We start from the raw sequence: 17,969 nt of genomic DNA, 5'->3' as shown, positions 1-17,969 counted from the left end.
AAGCCAACAGTTCTGGGCACGCTTCAGGTACTCACTTCACACTCTCACCAGTGTTCTGGCAAGATGTAAAGATATAAGTCCTGTGAGGGCTACAAAAAAACAAAACAAACAAAAAAACCAACCAACCAACCAAACAAAAAACCAACCAAAAATAAATAAATAAATAAACCACACATCCAAAAAACACTTATTTCATCTGAGTAACCATCCCATCACGCAAGTACTAACAGCTCTGTTTCACAGAAGAACATCAAAAGCTGACACACTGCTTAGCACAACAAGGATGGGCTGCACCTCTCCTCACAAACCCTACCATATGGATCCTTTTCTTTTTTCCCCCACATTTTTCAGAGAGAGTGAGCCCCGACAGCTTCTATCAGCTTCTATTATATATCTACCAGCAAAACAATACATCAGTAACATTTACAGGTGTATGGTTGACAATACTGGAACTTAGGACTGTTCCACATAACCTACAGATCGATGGAAGTGCACAGACAGAATGACACTGATTTATTATTTAGTTATTAATTTGCAATCACAAGGTATGCAATACACATCACAGACAGAAGGGCAAGCAGTCACACAGTTTTCTGAACTTGTTCTTTTGGTGTTACAACACACAGAAGAATCAGATTATATTTAAGTGGGACAAGTAATACTGGATCTAACACAAAAAGTACCATTTATGGAAAATGGTTTCTCTCTCCACTGAAGGAGCATGGCGATGGCACCAAGGCTTATGCAGTTCTCCAGAAGTGGAGTAAGGGGTAGCAGGTACCATGCAAGGACGTGAGTCAAAATTAGCTCTCAGAGACAGTTTAAAACTGATATCACACAATTAGTTTACCTAAGGAATCCAGACACAGCTAGGAAATGCATGCTTTTGCTTGCACCATACTTTTCAAACCATTAGTTTCATCAACCAGTTTCCTGTCACTAAGTCATTCTGTGAATCAGAAAAAACCCTGTATCCCCACTTAATCTGACTTGATTTATCATAAACATAATTCCCAATCTGCCTGTGCATATCTACTGGCCCCACAGAGGAGCCAGGGAAAGCAATTCTCCACTTGGCACTCACAGTGGGCCATGAGCTGTGACAGGCCTGGCAGCCAGCACCCACAGCCCGAGGGCCACAGACAACCTTGCTAGAGGACTTTGGGAACGAGGGGGCTGACAGCAGTTATCTTTTAATTGCATGTGTTTAAATGCATGGCGCACTCACACCTAAATTGAGTTAAGTCTTCAAGGGAAGTTCACACAAGAAGTCACACCCACATATTTTTCTTTTGGGTAGAACAGCAAAGCAGAGATTCATATTGAGCTGGACAGCAATTTTCTGTCTTGTTTTTAAGTGCCTTGAAGAATGAAGGATAAGTGGTTTTCAAGCAGAAAAGGTGGCACTGTCAACGGTACTTCAAACAATGAAGAAAAGTGAGAGATTATGCAGCTGCTAAATCCTGCATAGACAGCACCAACACACAGCCCTCCCATCCATGCATTCTTTCAAAATAGCACATGATTTTAAAGAAATCGTGACCGCAGGGTTAGCAGACAATATATGGGATTTCTCCATGATCATACTCTGTTAAGCAATTAGGTCAAGCTGTGCCCTTTAAAATTAGTTTAACACAGCTGAAGGTCAAGGGAAGAAAGCACGTGGTGGAAGAGGAAGTAAAACAGGAGCAGGAAGATTTATTTTAACTCTCAAGCATTTACAAAGCCCTTGCCAGAAAGAGGAGTTGCACTGTTGCTAGAACTTTTTAGTGGATAGAACGAACATTTTTGGCACAGGAAAACTAGCATCTGTGTACAAATAGCAAAAGTGTTTTCCAAGGTCCAAGCTACACAAAATAAGAAAAAGAGAAACACCTTTAGACCAACCTGGTTACTAGTAATGGGTTGAGAATTCTAAATCATGCTTTTATCAATGGATTAATCTGGCTTAGTAGGCAGGTAAATAAGTCAATTTGTGCTGTTGCTGATAATCAGAACAAAGAGATACTGCACGCTGATTAGAAGTTCTGTGATGTTTCTTAAAAGAGATACCCCAGCTTGAGCAGCAATTCTGATATCAGATGTATTTTTTTTTCCCATTCACTTTGAGTTCTGGAATGCAAATGGGATTGAGCAGAAGAACCCTGGTTCTGTGCTGACAGCAGCTATTAGGAAGAGAAGATGCACTGAAAAAAAATAAGAAAACATTACTTAGGGCCTGATGGTTCTGTCCTGCTGGAAGCCCTTAAGTTACTGCAGATTCAAAACAAAGAGCTACAAAGAAAACTTCAGTGACCATATTACAGCAATCAATAAACAATTTAAGTCCTAAAGTAATCAATTAAATATTAATTTTTTTTTGCCACTTTCAAATTGTTAGAATTGTCAGAATAGGTGGTTGTGATGCATACACAAAACCTGCTTCATTTCATGAACACACACAAACAATTCAGCAAACAATTCAGTTTCATATTATATATGTAGCACTCACTTATGTAGTCTGTATAATGCTAGACATGCACATTTGTTGCTGTGTCAGTAGACAAGGCAAGAAATACAAGTTATCAACACCAAAGAAACTTTATACAAGAGGCAGAGAAATACCAAGACACTTCTTTTTCCTGATCAAATTATTGCCTAGGCACAAATAACAATTGCAGCATTATTGCATGTGTGTTTGGAATAACAAATTGATGGATATCCCCTTGTAAGCATAAGCAAATATATAATTCTTTACATGCTTATCACTCTTGCATAGCTTGAAGATGTCATACAAGACATCTTCTGCTGTTTCTGCCAAGTCCCTTAACATTAGCACTTTACTTAGCAATTAAACTCCGGAACAGGAAGAACTACGTGTTATTTCAGTTGCCCAAGTAAAGGCTTAAGAAAATGCTTCAGACAAAAGTCTACTCATAGATACCGTGGTTTAAAATTATAATGTGAATCCATGCCTAGACACAGCACACCTACTATATAAGCCAAGGGAATATGTGTGGAGTAAAACTTCCAAGCCAGCTGGATACCAGCCATTTTGTAATAACAATGGAGCTTGCTGGGACTCATTTGGTCTGAATATATGTACATCTGTTAAAGCCTTTTCACAGACCATTTTACCATATGAAAAACAGGGTACTCACACTTGTAAACAGTTCAAATAACAGCTACATCTCTGATGGAAATGAAAAAGCTAGAAATAAGGTGAAATGATACAGAGAAATGCACTTTTCTTAAAGTGCTATGCTAGCTATTATTTGCAATAATAAAAGGAGCTTGCATGTACAAGTACTTACAGAATCAATGCCCAAATAAATAGCCATATAAATAAGGAACATAATTTACTGTGCTAGTTCCTAACGCCAGAATTTGAACCTTAATACTTGTATTGCTCTTTAGAGCTTTATTTTTCCCTTTTGACTTTTCAAGAAATTTGTAAACCAGACCAGAATTTAACATTACTTCTTAAGTTAGCCTCCTAAGTGTTGGAAGGATTAATATGGTTTTTAATTCTAAGTTAGATGTACAATAGACCAGCCCTAAGTTCCTTAGAAATTAGGATCCTGTTGTGAGTATTAAAGTATATGATCAGAAGAAACATTTGATTTTGATGATGCTAAGCAAGGAATGCTGTTGTTGCAATTTTGTAAAAAGAAACAGGTAAGCTTCCTGCTTTGCTTCCCCTTTATAGCAAAAGATTCTGAAGCTTGTTTGATACACATGCTTGTCTGGCAGCTTGGGAAGAATCTAATGATAATGCTTATTATATTTCAGTTATGCCAACCACTCTTTTGTTATAATGAACAACTTCCCTTTATTTCACCTTTCAGAACCTCCATTTTATGACAGACAACTTATGATCTTAATGAATAATGGTAATGTTCATCTAGAAAACATTCCTATGCTCCAGCTCCAGGGGCTTTCTACACTGAAGTCACAAAACCAAAAATTCAAATGCATGGCACTCAGAGCAGAGAAATATATATAAGGGCTACCTTAAGGAGTTGTTTTTCCATTATCTTTGAAAAATAGGTTTAATACTATGACAAGGCAATGATTATTCAAATAAACACTTGCTAGAAAGACAGTAAGCAGAAATGAAGACAGACTGCAAAGCCCCCAAACTGGTTACGCTTTCCTAAGAAAGGATACAGTTGAAGGTATGATACAGATTTTATCTCACTTACTTCCCACTGGGTATGAATAATCACTGTAAAATCCACAGGTTACTAACATTCCCAGTACCAGAACACAAAGAAACACATAAAACCACAAGCTTATACTTGGTTTTTTAGTTTTCCCCTTTCAGCGATCACTTTGACATTAGCTACATACACAAGAAATGCACCAAGCAATAAAATCCATAAGCACATAATTCATTGATGCTCTGCAAGAAAATCTGCATTGGTGAACGTGATGCCTCTCTTTGACTGAACTAAGTTTTTTTTTTTTAGTTTTTTTTAGTTTTTTTGTTTTTTTTTTTTTTTAGGAAGACACCAAAACCTGTTATTAAAAGAACTGCAAACAGAGCACAGTTTCTATCACATAATCAAACCTCATACCAAAAGCTTTAGTAACTGACTGTCTAAGTTATGGTTTTATGAGCTGCTATTTACAGCAAAGTAATTGTCTGCTTCCCTTACTCTTTAGTCTTTATTTACATCTGCTCACACTCACAGATGAGCTGGAGCACTTAGGAATTCAGAACATTTAAAAAAATATACTGCAAACTGCCCTCTCCAACCTCCATGCAAAGGAAGGCCTGCCTGTCTGCCCTACAGCTCCCGCAGTGAGAAAGCATGCTCAGAGCATGTAGTAACAGCCCTTGTAATGTAGGTTTAATCAGCAGCCAGGCTCCCTGTCATTTGCAGAGCAGCATTTCCACGAAGTGCCATGGAGGTCTACATGCTCCTCTGCCATTCATCATGACAATGGAAGGCTCTGGTGTTTGCAAGGGCAGTGTGTCAGGTGTGGACAAAGACCTTTGTTGGTCTCTCCTAGGGACAGGTTTGGTCACACACTAAGGGCACCTGGGTGGGCTAAGAAGGAAGCACTGCAGCACCCACCAGGAGCTACCTGATGGCAACATACCCACAGAGAAAACCATTATGGAAAGCCTTTCTGCAGGAACAAGAGGAACCAGAAACAGAACAGTTGTAAGATGTAGTCTGGAACTATCTGTTCCTCAATCAATGTTTTAACTAGTAATAAGAGCAGAAAAAGCAATGCTTCTTTTAGGCAGAAACATAAACAGTATAGGCAGAAAGTAAACAGTATCAGAAGGCCCCTTCAAATAGAAAGCAATAACAAAGACAATATACTAAGCTGTTCCCTGTCATGCCTTCCTTTCCTGGGGAACAGACAGCAAACCTATGCAAACGACCCAACTCTTGCAGCTCCAAAAGTAATGCCTCCTAGTTATTTTCATGGAAACTACAGCAGTTACAAACAGCATGATGACACTACTTGGTAGAGCAAGTTCTCAGCTACAAACCCAATAGTTACCACCATCAGCTATGTATTTTCACCAGCTATGAACAAATGCCTGCATTCCACGCTCATAAAAATCTGCACCAATGGAGTTAACCCAATGTTTCACAGATGCTATGACCAAGACTGCCATGTCTGTGGTTTTCTTAGGAAGTAATAAGCTGCCAAAAGGAGCTACTGGAAGTGATGGGATATTGGCCAAGAACTTGCAAGACCCAAGTAAAATATCCAGCAATATAATTTCCCTGTCTGCACAAGGAGAAACAAATTCCATACCACTAGATCTCCAGTGAACTTGGCAAAATAATTTAGCTGCTAGTAGTGCCAGAAGAGAATACAATACAACCAAGTAACATAAGAGTTACCTGTGCCTACTGATACCTACACAACTAAGCACAGTAAACACCAATCTGCACTCAAGAGAGCACAGGATCTCAGCATTTTAATTTTTTAACACTGGTTTTCTTCTCATTTAGAAAAGCAAGACTACAAGGCACAATTTCAGAAACAAAAACAGCCCTCTTAAGCTGCAGACAACCTGGAACACAAATTGGGACTAAAAACTTCAGCTGAGACCAAAGAGACGAAAGGCACCATCCTGTATCTCTGTAATCATGTCTTGAACGTTAACACAGACTCCAGAAAATGAACACCTTTCCTTTTTTCTCCTGTAAGGATAGTAACTTCAAAACACTGTAGCTCCTGATCATGGCTCTCCTGATCCCTGGCCCCACAGGCATGCTCGCAAGCAAGGCACTCACAGCAAAGTCTTTCAGAGGCACACACCATCCTGCACCTCAAGCCTTACAGTGAGTCTGAGATGGCCTTTGAGATAAAGCTGAAAAAAGGGACAAGAACCCAGAAGCCAAGTGACATACAAGACAGTAAGCAGGACCTCCTCAAATAACCGGCAAAAATTTATAACTAACACTGATCACTCACTAAGAAAGATACAGTAGAAATCAAACATTAATAGTACATTACTTCAGTTAAAGGCAATCCTACCACTGAGCTGAGGCAAGAAATGTACAAGCAGTAGGGCACTGCATACAGCAATGTGTTTTTTCCTTTTCAACAGCTCATTCCCCCGAACAGCTCAGCAATAAATCCAACAAAACTAAACCTGTCAATCAGGCTGTAAGCATGATTATAATTTACACTGACTGCAAACTCTCCAAAGATGTGGAAATACCCTCATACACTTGCCATCACCTGGTAAGAGCTAATTTGCTTTTAGAAAAGTACAGACAACATGCTCTAAACACCTGCAGCACCTTAAATGTGGAGACAGGCTATTCAGGGAGAGACTCGCTCCTTTACAAACGTGGCATGCCACTGCTCTGTAAGCTCCATGCTGCTGGTGGAGAATGCATACACTTGGTCTGGGCAGCCACACAGTGATACTCCTTCCTCAGCATTACTGTATCACTGAACCTGCTTTGGCAGGGGGTTTGGACTCAATGGTCCCCTCCCCCTCCAACCCCTACAATTCTGTGAATCTGTATCTTCAAGCAGAAGTTGTCATTTGTCACATCTGGTTATGTAACCAATAGAGAATAAGAGACAAGGGATAAAATATGAAACATTAAAATATTAAATATTAAAATATATATTAAAAAATATTAAAACCAAAACCGTAAGGTTACACACCACCAAATGGATCACTCAGTGCAGTGTTTCACAACAATGCTAAACTGTGTGATCTGCTCTGGATTTAGGTGAAAAGCACCTGCTAGAAGACATTCATCACAACATCAATGCATGTAACAACAAAATTTAATACCCTTCATAAAGAAGGAAATATCCTCAAGGACTATGATGTGCTTGTATAGAAGACAGATTTAAAGCTCATCTAAGAGACCTACAAAGTATAAATCCTTATCAGCTTCCTCCTTCCCCACAGCAGTGTCAAGCCAAACTCCCCATTAATTTATCAAGCTCAGCCTTTAAAAGAATTTCAGTTCCCTGTTCAAACTGGTCTGGTTTCAAAGAGAAATCCTGAATTCAAAGTTCTCTCTTCTGGAGGCCAGCAGCATTTCAATTTGCAGCCTGTTCACTTACCTGTGAACATTAAAGTGTAAATCTAATTTAGATCTTTCAAGTTCAAAGTTCCTTCATTTCCTTAAACATTTTCATTCTTTCAGAGTACTTAGAAGAATAGCATCCCTCTGCACTGTGACAGGAATGTTACCCAGCAACTGACCAAGACAGGCTCCACTCTTGCTATATCAGCTCCAGGTTATGTGAACTGACTGCAGCAAAATTACTACACTGCTCCACTAACTTTCACACCATTCACATTACTCTATACATACTGTGTAATGAAAATATGCAAGGAAGTACTTTCAGTTCCAGGACCCTGCCTGAGAAGCAGACTTTCATTGTCCACCTCAGATTCTGCCACAAGCTAGTGTTGTTTAAATAAGATCTACTGTGGTGGTGATTAAGGCTCTTCAGGTTTGCTGGATAGTACTCCTTTGGGTCACCCACCTTCCAGCAGTGGGGTCAAAAGAGAGTTTGACAGAAGCCTTACTTGAGACTCTATCATTCAGGAAACAGAAGCTACTAAACCACTGTTTTAACAGACATTGTTTCCTCCATAACATACAATTATGCCAATATGTTTGCTGCAAGACTAACAAAATCCGGCAAAAACAGGACACCTGGTTATAAGGACCAGCTGTGACTCTCACAGGAAATACGTAATTTCCTCCAAAAACTGATGGGCCTCTTAATGTATTACCAACTTTAACAACTGCCTGGAAAGATTACCCTGACACCTCAGTACTTTCCATCACTCTCATTGTTTTCAAGTTTATTTCCTGGTTTACAGCCTATGTTCTTTTGCCTTCACGCTACAGTTCTTTACCTCTGTCCCTCCCATGCGTTTAACTTGAGGCAGATCTGCAGAGACTTCCTTGCAAGTTGAAACACAGTGTGAACTGTGACCATAAAATAGATATAAGTTGTTTCTTCTCTTTGACAGCATCTGTGCATCAAAGAACTGGGTAGAAACATTCAGCAGGGGAAAGTGATACTACTCCTGTCAGCTACCATCAGCCTAGACTCAGTCTGGCATACAGCCCTCATGAAAACAGAGCCTCAGCCTCCTCCTAAGCCGAATATGCCAAACACTGTTCAGTACACATAGTTCTAACAGGGAAAGAGATATATCCAAACATCTGTAGAGGTAAGTAGCAGAGATGAAAAAAAAAAAGTCCACACAAAAGAAAAAACAAAAAAAACCACCTATACACTCATAAAAAAAAAAAAAAGCAAAGCTGAAAAGATCAAATTAAAGTTTAAGCACACGCTCAGCACATCAATTCAAGAGCTGACTGTACTTCACAGAGTCTAGCTAGAAATCAAAGACAAACATACAAACATTTTAATCTACTTCCTGATGAGTTCAGATTTACAAATATTTCTGCATCTAGATGATTGAATAATAATCAGCAAGCTGTAGAGTTAATTACACTCAGTTTTAGGAGACCTATAAATCAGACACTGAACAGAGACATAAGCTAAGAAAGAAGTCGTTACACCAAAAAGCAGCTGCACTTCTTGTGGTTTTCCTGCAGCAACACCTCTCAACACATTTTAAAATGCAGCAGTTGTCAGTGGCTGTGCTGCATGCAGCCTGCATGATCTGCAGCTTGCATTTTATTATACATTCCCAAACAGAGCCATTTTGAGGCTTGAACTTGAGGTAAAGTAAGATGAGATCCAGAAGAGTAACTCTTAACACCACTCTTACAGCTAAAGGATTTTTTTTTCAGCCCCCATGCAACCAGCAGGGCCAGGACATGCTCTACTCAGTGTTATCAAGGCAAGCATTAAGTACTGATTCTCAAAGCTTACAGTACTGGTACAACACATACACAGCTCAGAGAAAGCACTGAAATAGCTCTTTGCTGCAAGCTAGGCTTCATCAGCCACTCAGGCGTCTTAAGAACTGGGGCCAACAGTTTCAGCCCATTCAATTTACTGCATTTCACCATCACATATTACTGAAATTTGCATACATGTAGTCAGAAAAGTACTGAATTCTATCTTTGAGAACCTTACACAAGTTACTCAGGAAACTGCTCCAGGGGTTTGGGTTTGTTTGTTACCCATCTTCAATATCCAGTAATTTCCACGGGCACAGTTTAAAATCTTAGACAAATGTAATTAAAAAAAAAGCTTTACTAGACCATCCTTCAAACTGCTCCTTCCCTCATCCATCCCTTATCATCACTTTCTAATAGAATAAGTAACAGGAAATAAACATCACCCTGTGATACTATTAAAAAGACAGTTTGCATGGTTCTCAGCTTGGCCATTCTGAGAGGAAACATCATCTTGAAGAATTTTCACATGCTGTGTATCTCATAATGGAACTTGACAATACATGCACAATTTCAGCACATCAGCTCATTAGTATGAGTTGTTTAGGTTGTATCAGCACATCAGCTCATTAGTATGAGTTGTAAAGTCTGAAAAGAACCACAAAGGTCATGCTATAGTTGTCACCCAAGCATTTTTTTGTCCACCACTTTCTCTTTCCTCTCAACATCAGAGTGCCATGTATTTACTATTCCAGTGTAAAGATAGGTGAGGGACACAGCCTCTGCAGTCCTACAAATAAGCACTTCTGAAAACTGAAGTATGAATAACCAGAATATATATACATATATATTCTGCCTATGTACTCACTGCTTACTATTGACATCAGATCCCACATGGCCTAGAAAAGATTTATCTTCTAATTGAATGCTCCAAAGAACATTTTTCAGATCATAAACACACACTTCCACAACTGCCTATTCTCTCTTATCAGCACCTGCATCACATTATCCTATGCATTTTCCCCTCTGGACTGATAAAGTTATTAGATACCTTAGATAACAGCAGAAAGCAGTGAGCTAACCCTGGAAGCTACTCTTCTTAGTAGCTCACTAAGCTGAAGCACAGGAATTTCCAGAAATGCTGAAATCCATTGTTCCGTTCAACAGTGGTTGAAAGTGTTTCACTTGTGAATTCAAACATTCGAAACAAGTTAAAATTTGTCTGATATACTGATCTCTCATCCTACTTCTTGAAACAACAGGGCTGTCCTAGTAAGTGGCAAACCACAATGCAACACAAGTGCCATTTTTCAATTCTGAGACATTATTTCAGAAGTCTGCAGCTCTTCTAGGAAACACTGAGAAGTTTAATGATTAAAAAAAAAAAAAAAAGAAAAAAAAATGAAAGAAAAGCAGAGGCAGAAGTTGTTTAGTATTTAAGACTATGAACCAAGTCACTTCATTTAATATAAACAAACACGATGTATGTAGTGTAGCTTTGCTTGGACAGTACACCCAGTCATTTCCTGAGCATCATTTCTCACAGCAACCATTTCCAGGCAAAGTCCATCACAGAAGAGTAAAAAAAACAAAACAAAAAAACCCACACACACACACAGACAAAAAAACATTTTTATTAGTCTGATCTAGTTTCAAGGTCTTTCCTTGTCTCCTTCCCCAATAAGGTTTTTAATACTGATGAACTTTAATTCCCATCTTTTGGGCAAACTGAAGCAGTGGCAGTGCAGTAGGGTATTTAAAATGTACAGTCAGATGGCTCGCAACTGCAGGCAGAAATAAAATGAATAAACCCAGTTTAGTAAATTTGTTACCCTTTCAAGATAATCTCTAATGTAGCAGGATCAGAATCTCCAACACTCTTTGAAATGTCATAGATAGATGATTATTTAACACAATAACTTACACCTGTATAACACATCGATACATAACACTAAATCTGTAAGATCCAAGAAAGTATACCATAGAACAACGTGTACAATGGTCAAGAGCACAGTGCCCACATATGATGTTCTGTCCTGTGGACAGCATTGGGTTGACAAGTCTTGGGACACTCAAAAGCTTAACTGGACAAAAGAAATAAATTCACTTCAGCTATCACAAAGCTATGTGCACAATTCATGTACAGTCTAGATGAAAAAAAAGTGAATGATTCCACAGGTATTCATAATTCTGAGATCTTTTTCCTCGTATTTTCTATAGTGACAAATCAAAACAAACCAAAGAATGGAATAAAAATTCTAACATGTTGGCAAGAGAATGACTGTTCATTACTTTTTCAATGGCATCGATTAATAACATAAAACTGAGAAGTGCATATTTTGAGCCAAGGCACGCCATTATCTCTTCCCCTTGTTTTAGCCATCTGCAGGTTTTTTGCAAGCAATATTTCAAACCTTCTTTACTAGCTCTGACCAGGAATTTCACTTAAACAATCCACATATTTTCTTTGAGAGACCTTTGCTAGAACAGCAAAGCTACTTTTTATTCTAGTTACTGCCAGTAGTGTTGCAAGGCAACAGAGATAGCAAAATGTTTCAGAAGAAAAAAATAGTGAAAACAAAAATGTCGAAGTATTTGCATCTTCACAAAGCTTTCTCAAAAGGCAGGTGGTCCTAGGAGCTTCAGGATCCATACATGCAAATACCCCTCAGTGACAAAAAAAAACAACCAACAATAAAAATCAACAAAATAACACAAGAATAATCTGTTTGCTTACCTACTCATTTGTTTCACCGCTGCTGCTAAGTGGAAACAAATGAGTTCATCCCTTACAAGGGAAAAATTGGCTGATTTAGGCAAAACAAAACAAAGCAGAAAAAACAACAGCAACCCCTTTAATCAGTGCTTAGCCAAATCTTAGATCATGACTCAAGTTCTCATATAAGTACAAAAAAAAAAACCCCAACATAGTAAAGTCACAGGTGCTTTTAATAGTCACTTGATTCTTTAGTCCTAAGCCTCACTCAGGGTTGATATGTTTGCATATAAACACACTCGCAAATAAAGTAATAAGCCTAAGGGGGAAAGAAGCAAGAGAGATAAATGGGATTTACAAGAGTATTTCAAGAAATCCTAGAAGCTTAAGCTCAAAAACAAGTTAAACGCATCAGCAAACTAAACTGCTCAACAACTATGCTGAGATTTCTTTACCCCTACTGTTTTATGACAGCATTTAGTCATAGAATGATGGGCATTTCTCAAAGTGATACTGAGGTGAACTCTTCAGGGCCTTTTATTTTTACAGCAAAACCTACACATCAGGCTACACTTATGATCAATCAGCATATTCTCACAACAGTTACTAAAAATCAGTAAGGTTCTTTGTTACATTCACTTTCTTTAAGGAAAAAACAAATAGTTTAACTAGTTATTTTAAATTCTTTAATGTTACAGGTTTAAACTGCATGCCAAGGTTTCACACCACTAAAATGGAGAAAAGCAAACAGTCTCGATACTGTAACATATTGTTTCTAATTCATCACATTAACACAACAATTTGGGTTTTTTTACTGAATTTTATTACATTATATTCAGCCAATTAAAAAAAACAAAAAACTCCACTTGTTTTTTTTTTAAATGTTGTCCAACATCATTCAGTATTTGCACTTCCCCATGATTTAAAAATGAAATTCCCCACCTTCAGTGCTTCATTCTTGAGCTAACATGAGACTTCTGAAGCATGCTTGCATGGGAAAACCCCCATATTTTTGCATTCTGTCTATGAGTGTCCTTATCGAACCTCTTCAGTATGTAAGCATTGTTATGGAAACAGCCCTTTTTCACAAACGGGTGTTGGGGATCAAGGTTTGCACTGACACCTTCCCTCTAAAACGAATAAATGAGGGGTTATTTCCTGAACTAGCAGGTTGGAACTGTTTTCCTCCGTAAAGAATTTTAAGAAAACACAACACATAATTTCTGATTCTGTCTTTACTTTCTTCTGTAAGATAAATCATGTACCAGCATCTGTAAGCACAAGCACGGTGTCAGTTTCAGTAGTCCAGAAACTGAAAAACAAAGTCTAGAACACTTCACGTGTTCTTATCAAAATCTTCTTTTCCAAATAGAATATTTGGACCACACACCCGAAATACATGGTTCAGTATACCACATATCAATCCAACAAATCAACACAAGACTGTCCAGCAGACACCTGAGATGTAAGAAAAGGTTCTGCATGCGCCTGCACGAGTACGTTTCTGCTGCTTTAAACGTTCCTGATAACATGCCGCTCCTTTCTATCCGCAGTCCCACAGCTCAGAGCCCCGCTACAACGCAAAGCCAGGCGGATCCATCGACCTCCCCCCCCTCCGGGGGCAGCCAGGGCATCCCCTGCCCTCGGCACAGCCCTGCAGTAATGTGATACCGTCCAAGCTTTGCAATCACTGACATCACCGCAGGACACAGATTCGGCCCTGTGCTGTCCCGAAATGCCGCAGCCTTCTCTAACAGAAGCGGGGAGGATGACGAACCCCAGCTGGCCGAACTGAGTGGGGCTGAGCCGGAGGCTGACGGCACGGCTCTGCCCGTTGCCCACCGCACCCCAGCACCGCTGCCGGCCCCACTCCCGCCGCTCCCCGAGGCACCAGATCGGCACAATGAGAACTTCTGTCCCCGCCGCCGCCCCGCACCCACCTGCCGAGGTCCTCGCCGGTCTCATAGTGCTCCTCCAGGTTCTCCTGCCGGAACACCGTCATGGTCACGTCGCGCCACACCGCTGACCACCGCCTTCAGCCCCTGCTCGACGCCCTCATCACCGCCACGCCGGGGCCGCCCCACGCCCTGCGGAGGAGCGCGGATGTGAACGCCCAGCCTCGGCCGCACCACCCCCGCCTTCCGCGACCCCCGCCCCTTTCCGTAGCACCGCCCGCCCGCCGCATTCCACCGCGGTTCCGCTACCCAGCATGGCTGGGGCACACCCCGGCCTCCCCGCACCTGACCCCGGCGAGGCGAAGCGGGAAGGGGTTTCCCTGCTCGCTGTCGCGCTGGGAACCGCCTGGCGGCAGCGGTCGCCCCCCGCGACCGGTCGGTCGGAGCTTGATCGTTCGATCCCCTACTCCCCTGCCTTCTCGTCCTCTGTCGCACGAGTCCCTAAGCCCTACACGGCCGCTCCCGGCCGGCTCAGGCACAGCACAAGGCCGCCTCCGCTCCGCCAATGGGAAGGTGCCACCGCCCCGCCCCCGGCCCCACCGAGGAGAGCGGGCGGCGGCCGCTGCTCTGCCCGGCCTTAGGAGATGGCGGTGGCGCCGCCCTGGGTCGGCCGCGGGCACGCGCGGCCGCCATTGTGCAGAGGGATGGAGGTCGCGGCGCGTGGGTAGCCCGCTGTCCAGAGAGGGGAAGCTGTATCTACGCCGGGCGTGTGGCCGTTCGCTGGAGGGGTGTACCCGGTGTGGGGCGGTGTGTCTCTGGGCCACGTGAAACCCAACGCATTATTGCTGCCATGCTGCATGGTTGCCGCCCGTTGTCCTTCCCTGGTTTCCTGCGGTCTGTGGCAGCATGGTTTTGGCCTGCCAAGTTCTGTAGCATGTGGCCCAGTGCTGGGTTGGAACTTAGCTGCATACATTTCTTTATAGCTGCTGTGTTCCTTTCATCTGCACTGTTCAGCCCTGAGGGAATGTATGACGTCAGGTCACCGAGCAGCTTTCAGCTCCCATCTGAGCTTTATGATTCTTAGGAAAAGGATTGCTCATCAGAGGTGAAGAGTTCAGCACGGCTGTGTGTCAGTTCAGCACAGTTGTGTGTTGTTATGCTCACTCCATTTAGCATTTGAGTGAGCCCAGCCTTCTCTAAGCTCAGCTCCAAGTGAGCAAAGGCCTGAAATCTCCTGAGAGAATCATGATGTGGACTTGGATGAGTGTCAAAATTTTCTATGGCCCAAATGATGTACATGAAATGGAGGTACTGGCAGAGGGGTTGTGATGTGCAGTTCCATCATGCTGCCTCCAAGGAGCGCACCACAGGCACCACACCACAGACATGAGGGTAGTCAGAGCATCACTGCCCTTCACTGCTGTTACACAGGAGCAAGGCAAGCAGACCTGTACTCAACCCATCTTCTATGCTTTTGTCTCTGATGGGTTTTCAAGTCATAACTCACACATTTGAGGTGGCTGCATTGTTTGTACAGCCCAAGACTTTTGACAAGCATTGGGTAAAAGTTAAGAAGTTCCTTTTGGCTTTGGAGAAGTCTTCTTCGGTGGATGCAAAGACAATTGCTGCAGCCAGCCAAAACGTTTTTTTGTGATTTTCACATTTTTTCTTGTTGTCTTTGTGATCGCCATGGGCTCACACAGAGGCAGCACCTGTTGTCACACATGTATTTTGCACTACCATCACTGCTCATGTATGCTGCTCAGGGTATTCCTTGCAACACAGCCCTGCACCAAGTGAAGCAATTGGAAACTCTGTTGGTTCAGACAAGCAGAAGCAGCCCAATAGCTGCACCTTCAACATTTTTTTTGACTTCTGGAGACAGGTGTTAGATTCCATATGTGATGAATGGGAAAAATAATGTAAAATTGCTGACAAATATAGTTAAGCAATTTTGATTGCATTGAATGCTTTCAGGTTTTACACTGCATTGGAATGAAATGTGGCTGACATGCCAGAAGGCAGTGCTGCCATTCAGCAGGACCTAGATAGGTTGGAGAACTAGGCAGTAAGAAATCAGATGAGGTTTAACAAAAGCAAGCGTAGAGTCTTGCACATGGGAAGGAATAACAGCATATATCAGTACAAGTTGGGGGATAACCTACTGGAGAGGAACTCTGCAGAGAAGGACCTGAGGGTCCTGGTGGACAACAGGTTGGCAATGAACCAGCAGTATTCCCCTGTGGCCAAGAGGACCATGGGATCCTGAGATGCATTAAAAGGAGCATGGTCAGCAGGTCAAGGGAGGTGATCCTCCCCCTCTATTTTGCCTTGTTTAGGCCTCACCTGGAATATTGTGTCCAGTTCTGGGCTTCCAATCCAAAAAAAAAAAAAAAAAAAAAAAAAAAAAAAGACAAGGATCTCCTGGAAAAAGTTCAGTGGAAGGCTACAAAGATGATAAAGGGCCTGGAACACCTCTCTTATGAGCAAAGGCTGAGTGACCTGGGTCTGTTTATCCTTGAGAAAAGACCAAGAGGGGATCTTATTAGTATTTATAAATATCTAAAGAGTGGGAGACAAAGGGATATAGCCAACTTATTTTCAGTGATCTGTAGGGGCAGAGTAAGAGGAAATAACCATGAACTTGAGTATAGGAAGCTCTGCACCAATATGCAAAAGAACTTCTACACAGTGAGGGTGACGGAGCACTGGAACAGGCTGCCCAGGGAGGTTGCAGAGTCTCCTTTGGAGATAATCAAGACCCATCTGGACACCTGGTGCAACATGATGTAGGGAGCCCAATTTGGCAGGGGGTTGGACTAGATCTCTGGAGGTCCCTTCAGACAACTACAGTTCTGTGATTCTCTGAAATGCTGTCTGTCTTGGCTTTGGCAAAGCCTTTGACTCTATCTCCCCCAGTATTCTCCTGGAAAAGCTGTCAGCTTGTGGCTTGAACAGATACACTCTTTGCTGGATAAAGAACTGTCTGGAGGGCCAGACCCAGAGAATTACAACCAGCTGTGACTAGTCATGATTGGTGTTCCTCAGGGGTCCGTACTGGGGCCTGTCCTGTTCATTATCTTTACTGATGACCTGGACAAGGGATTGAGTGCAAGGGATTCAGCACTGTTACTGCATTCATGTCAGTGGCACAGGGTAAACTGGACAGGCTGCAGTAATAACTCCTTAGTGATTTGGTCAGCAGAATACCATTTTGTTAAAATTTGTCTCATTGCTGTTTTGAAAACCACGAAGATGATAACATAACGAGAATGCCGGGCTTTGTTCCTCCAGAAGCACTCCACAAAAACTAATGCCTCCCGTAATTTCTAGATATTTATGTCATTTCCTTGTACAAAGAAATATGCTCCATCTCCCCAGAGAGCTGCAGCTAATCTAGGATCTGCTAATTCATTTGTTTATTCATAAGGGGTTGTATCACGTACATCCCCACAAAGCAGCTCCTTGACAAGACGATTAATTGAATGCCTGACTTGAGCTGCAAGTAGCCGATTAGCTGAGCTACTTTAGGGTTTAAATGCACATGTCAGCATCTCCCTGTGCCAAAGACCAGACCCACAGTATTGCCAGAGCACTCTGGGGTTCAGGTTGTCCAAAAGCTGAATGCCACTCCCTCTGTGATTACAACCTTGACAATAGCTCTTTTCCAGTGGAAAAATTGAGCTGCTAATGAAAAAAGGAAGGCTTGTAGCCATGGTAGTTGTGTCTTTCCATGATGCTGAATTAAGACTACTAAAACCCCTTCCAAATGACCCAAGTATAACCACTAACTGCAATTAGAACTAACCAGAAATTACAGCTCTTTGGCTTAACTTCTTTGCAAATATTCTTCCACATAAATGTGTGCTATTGTGTATTTATTTAATAGAAAATCCATAAATGATCAATTTTATTTTTGACAGAACTATCTCTTCATGAAAAGGTTTACTCAAAACATTTTGACACAAATTTCTTAACAAGCAATTTCAGCAAGGTAAAATGTGTAATTTGTAGTTGCATTTAGTTAAAATATTGCTCTTA

At 41.6% G+C, this 17,969-nt stretch overlaps 1 protein-coding gene across 1 annotated transcript in view; it reads right to left on the bottom strand.

The window, feature by feature from the left end:
* Positions 1 to 14,518, bottom strand: part of DAPK1 (death associated protein kinase 1) — a 98,861-nt gene extending 84,343 nt beyond the window's left edge. The window contains exons 1-2 of the mRNA XM_015849289.2: positions 14,274 to 14,518; positions 13,974 to 14,120 (exon numbers count right to left, since the gene is read on the bottom strand). Of these exons, the coding sequence (XP_015704775.1) occupies positions 13,974 to 14,035 (62 nt within the window). The 5' untranslated portion in view covers positions 14,036 to 14,120; positions 14,274 to 14,518. The remainder of the gene's footprint in view (positions 1 to 13,973; positions 14,121 to 14,273) is intronic.
* Between the last annotated feature and the right edge of the window lie 3,451 nt (positions 14,519 to 17,969).

This window comes from Coturnix japonica, chromosome Z (assembly GCF_001577835.2).
Source record: "Coturnix japonica isolate 7356 chromosome Z, Coturnix japonica 2.1, whole genome shotgun sequence".
NCBI lineage: Eukaryota > Metazoa > Chordata > Aves > Galliformes > Phasianidae > Coturnix > Coturnix japonica.
Note: the sequence above shows the minus strand (reverse complement) of the source record. Positions and strands in the feature narration are given on the sequence as shown.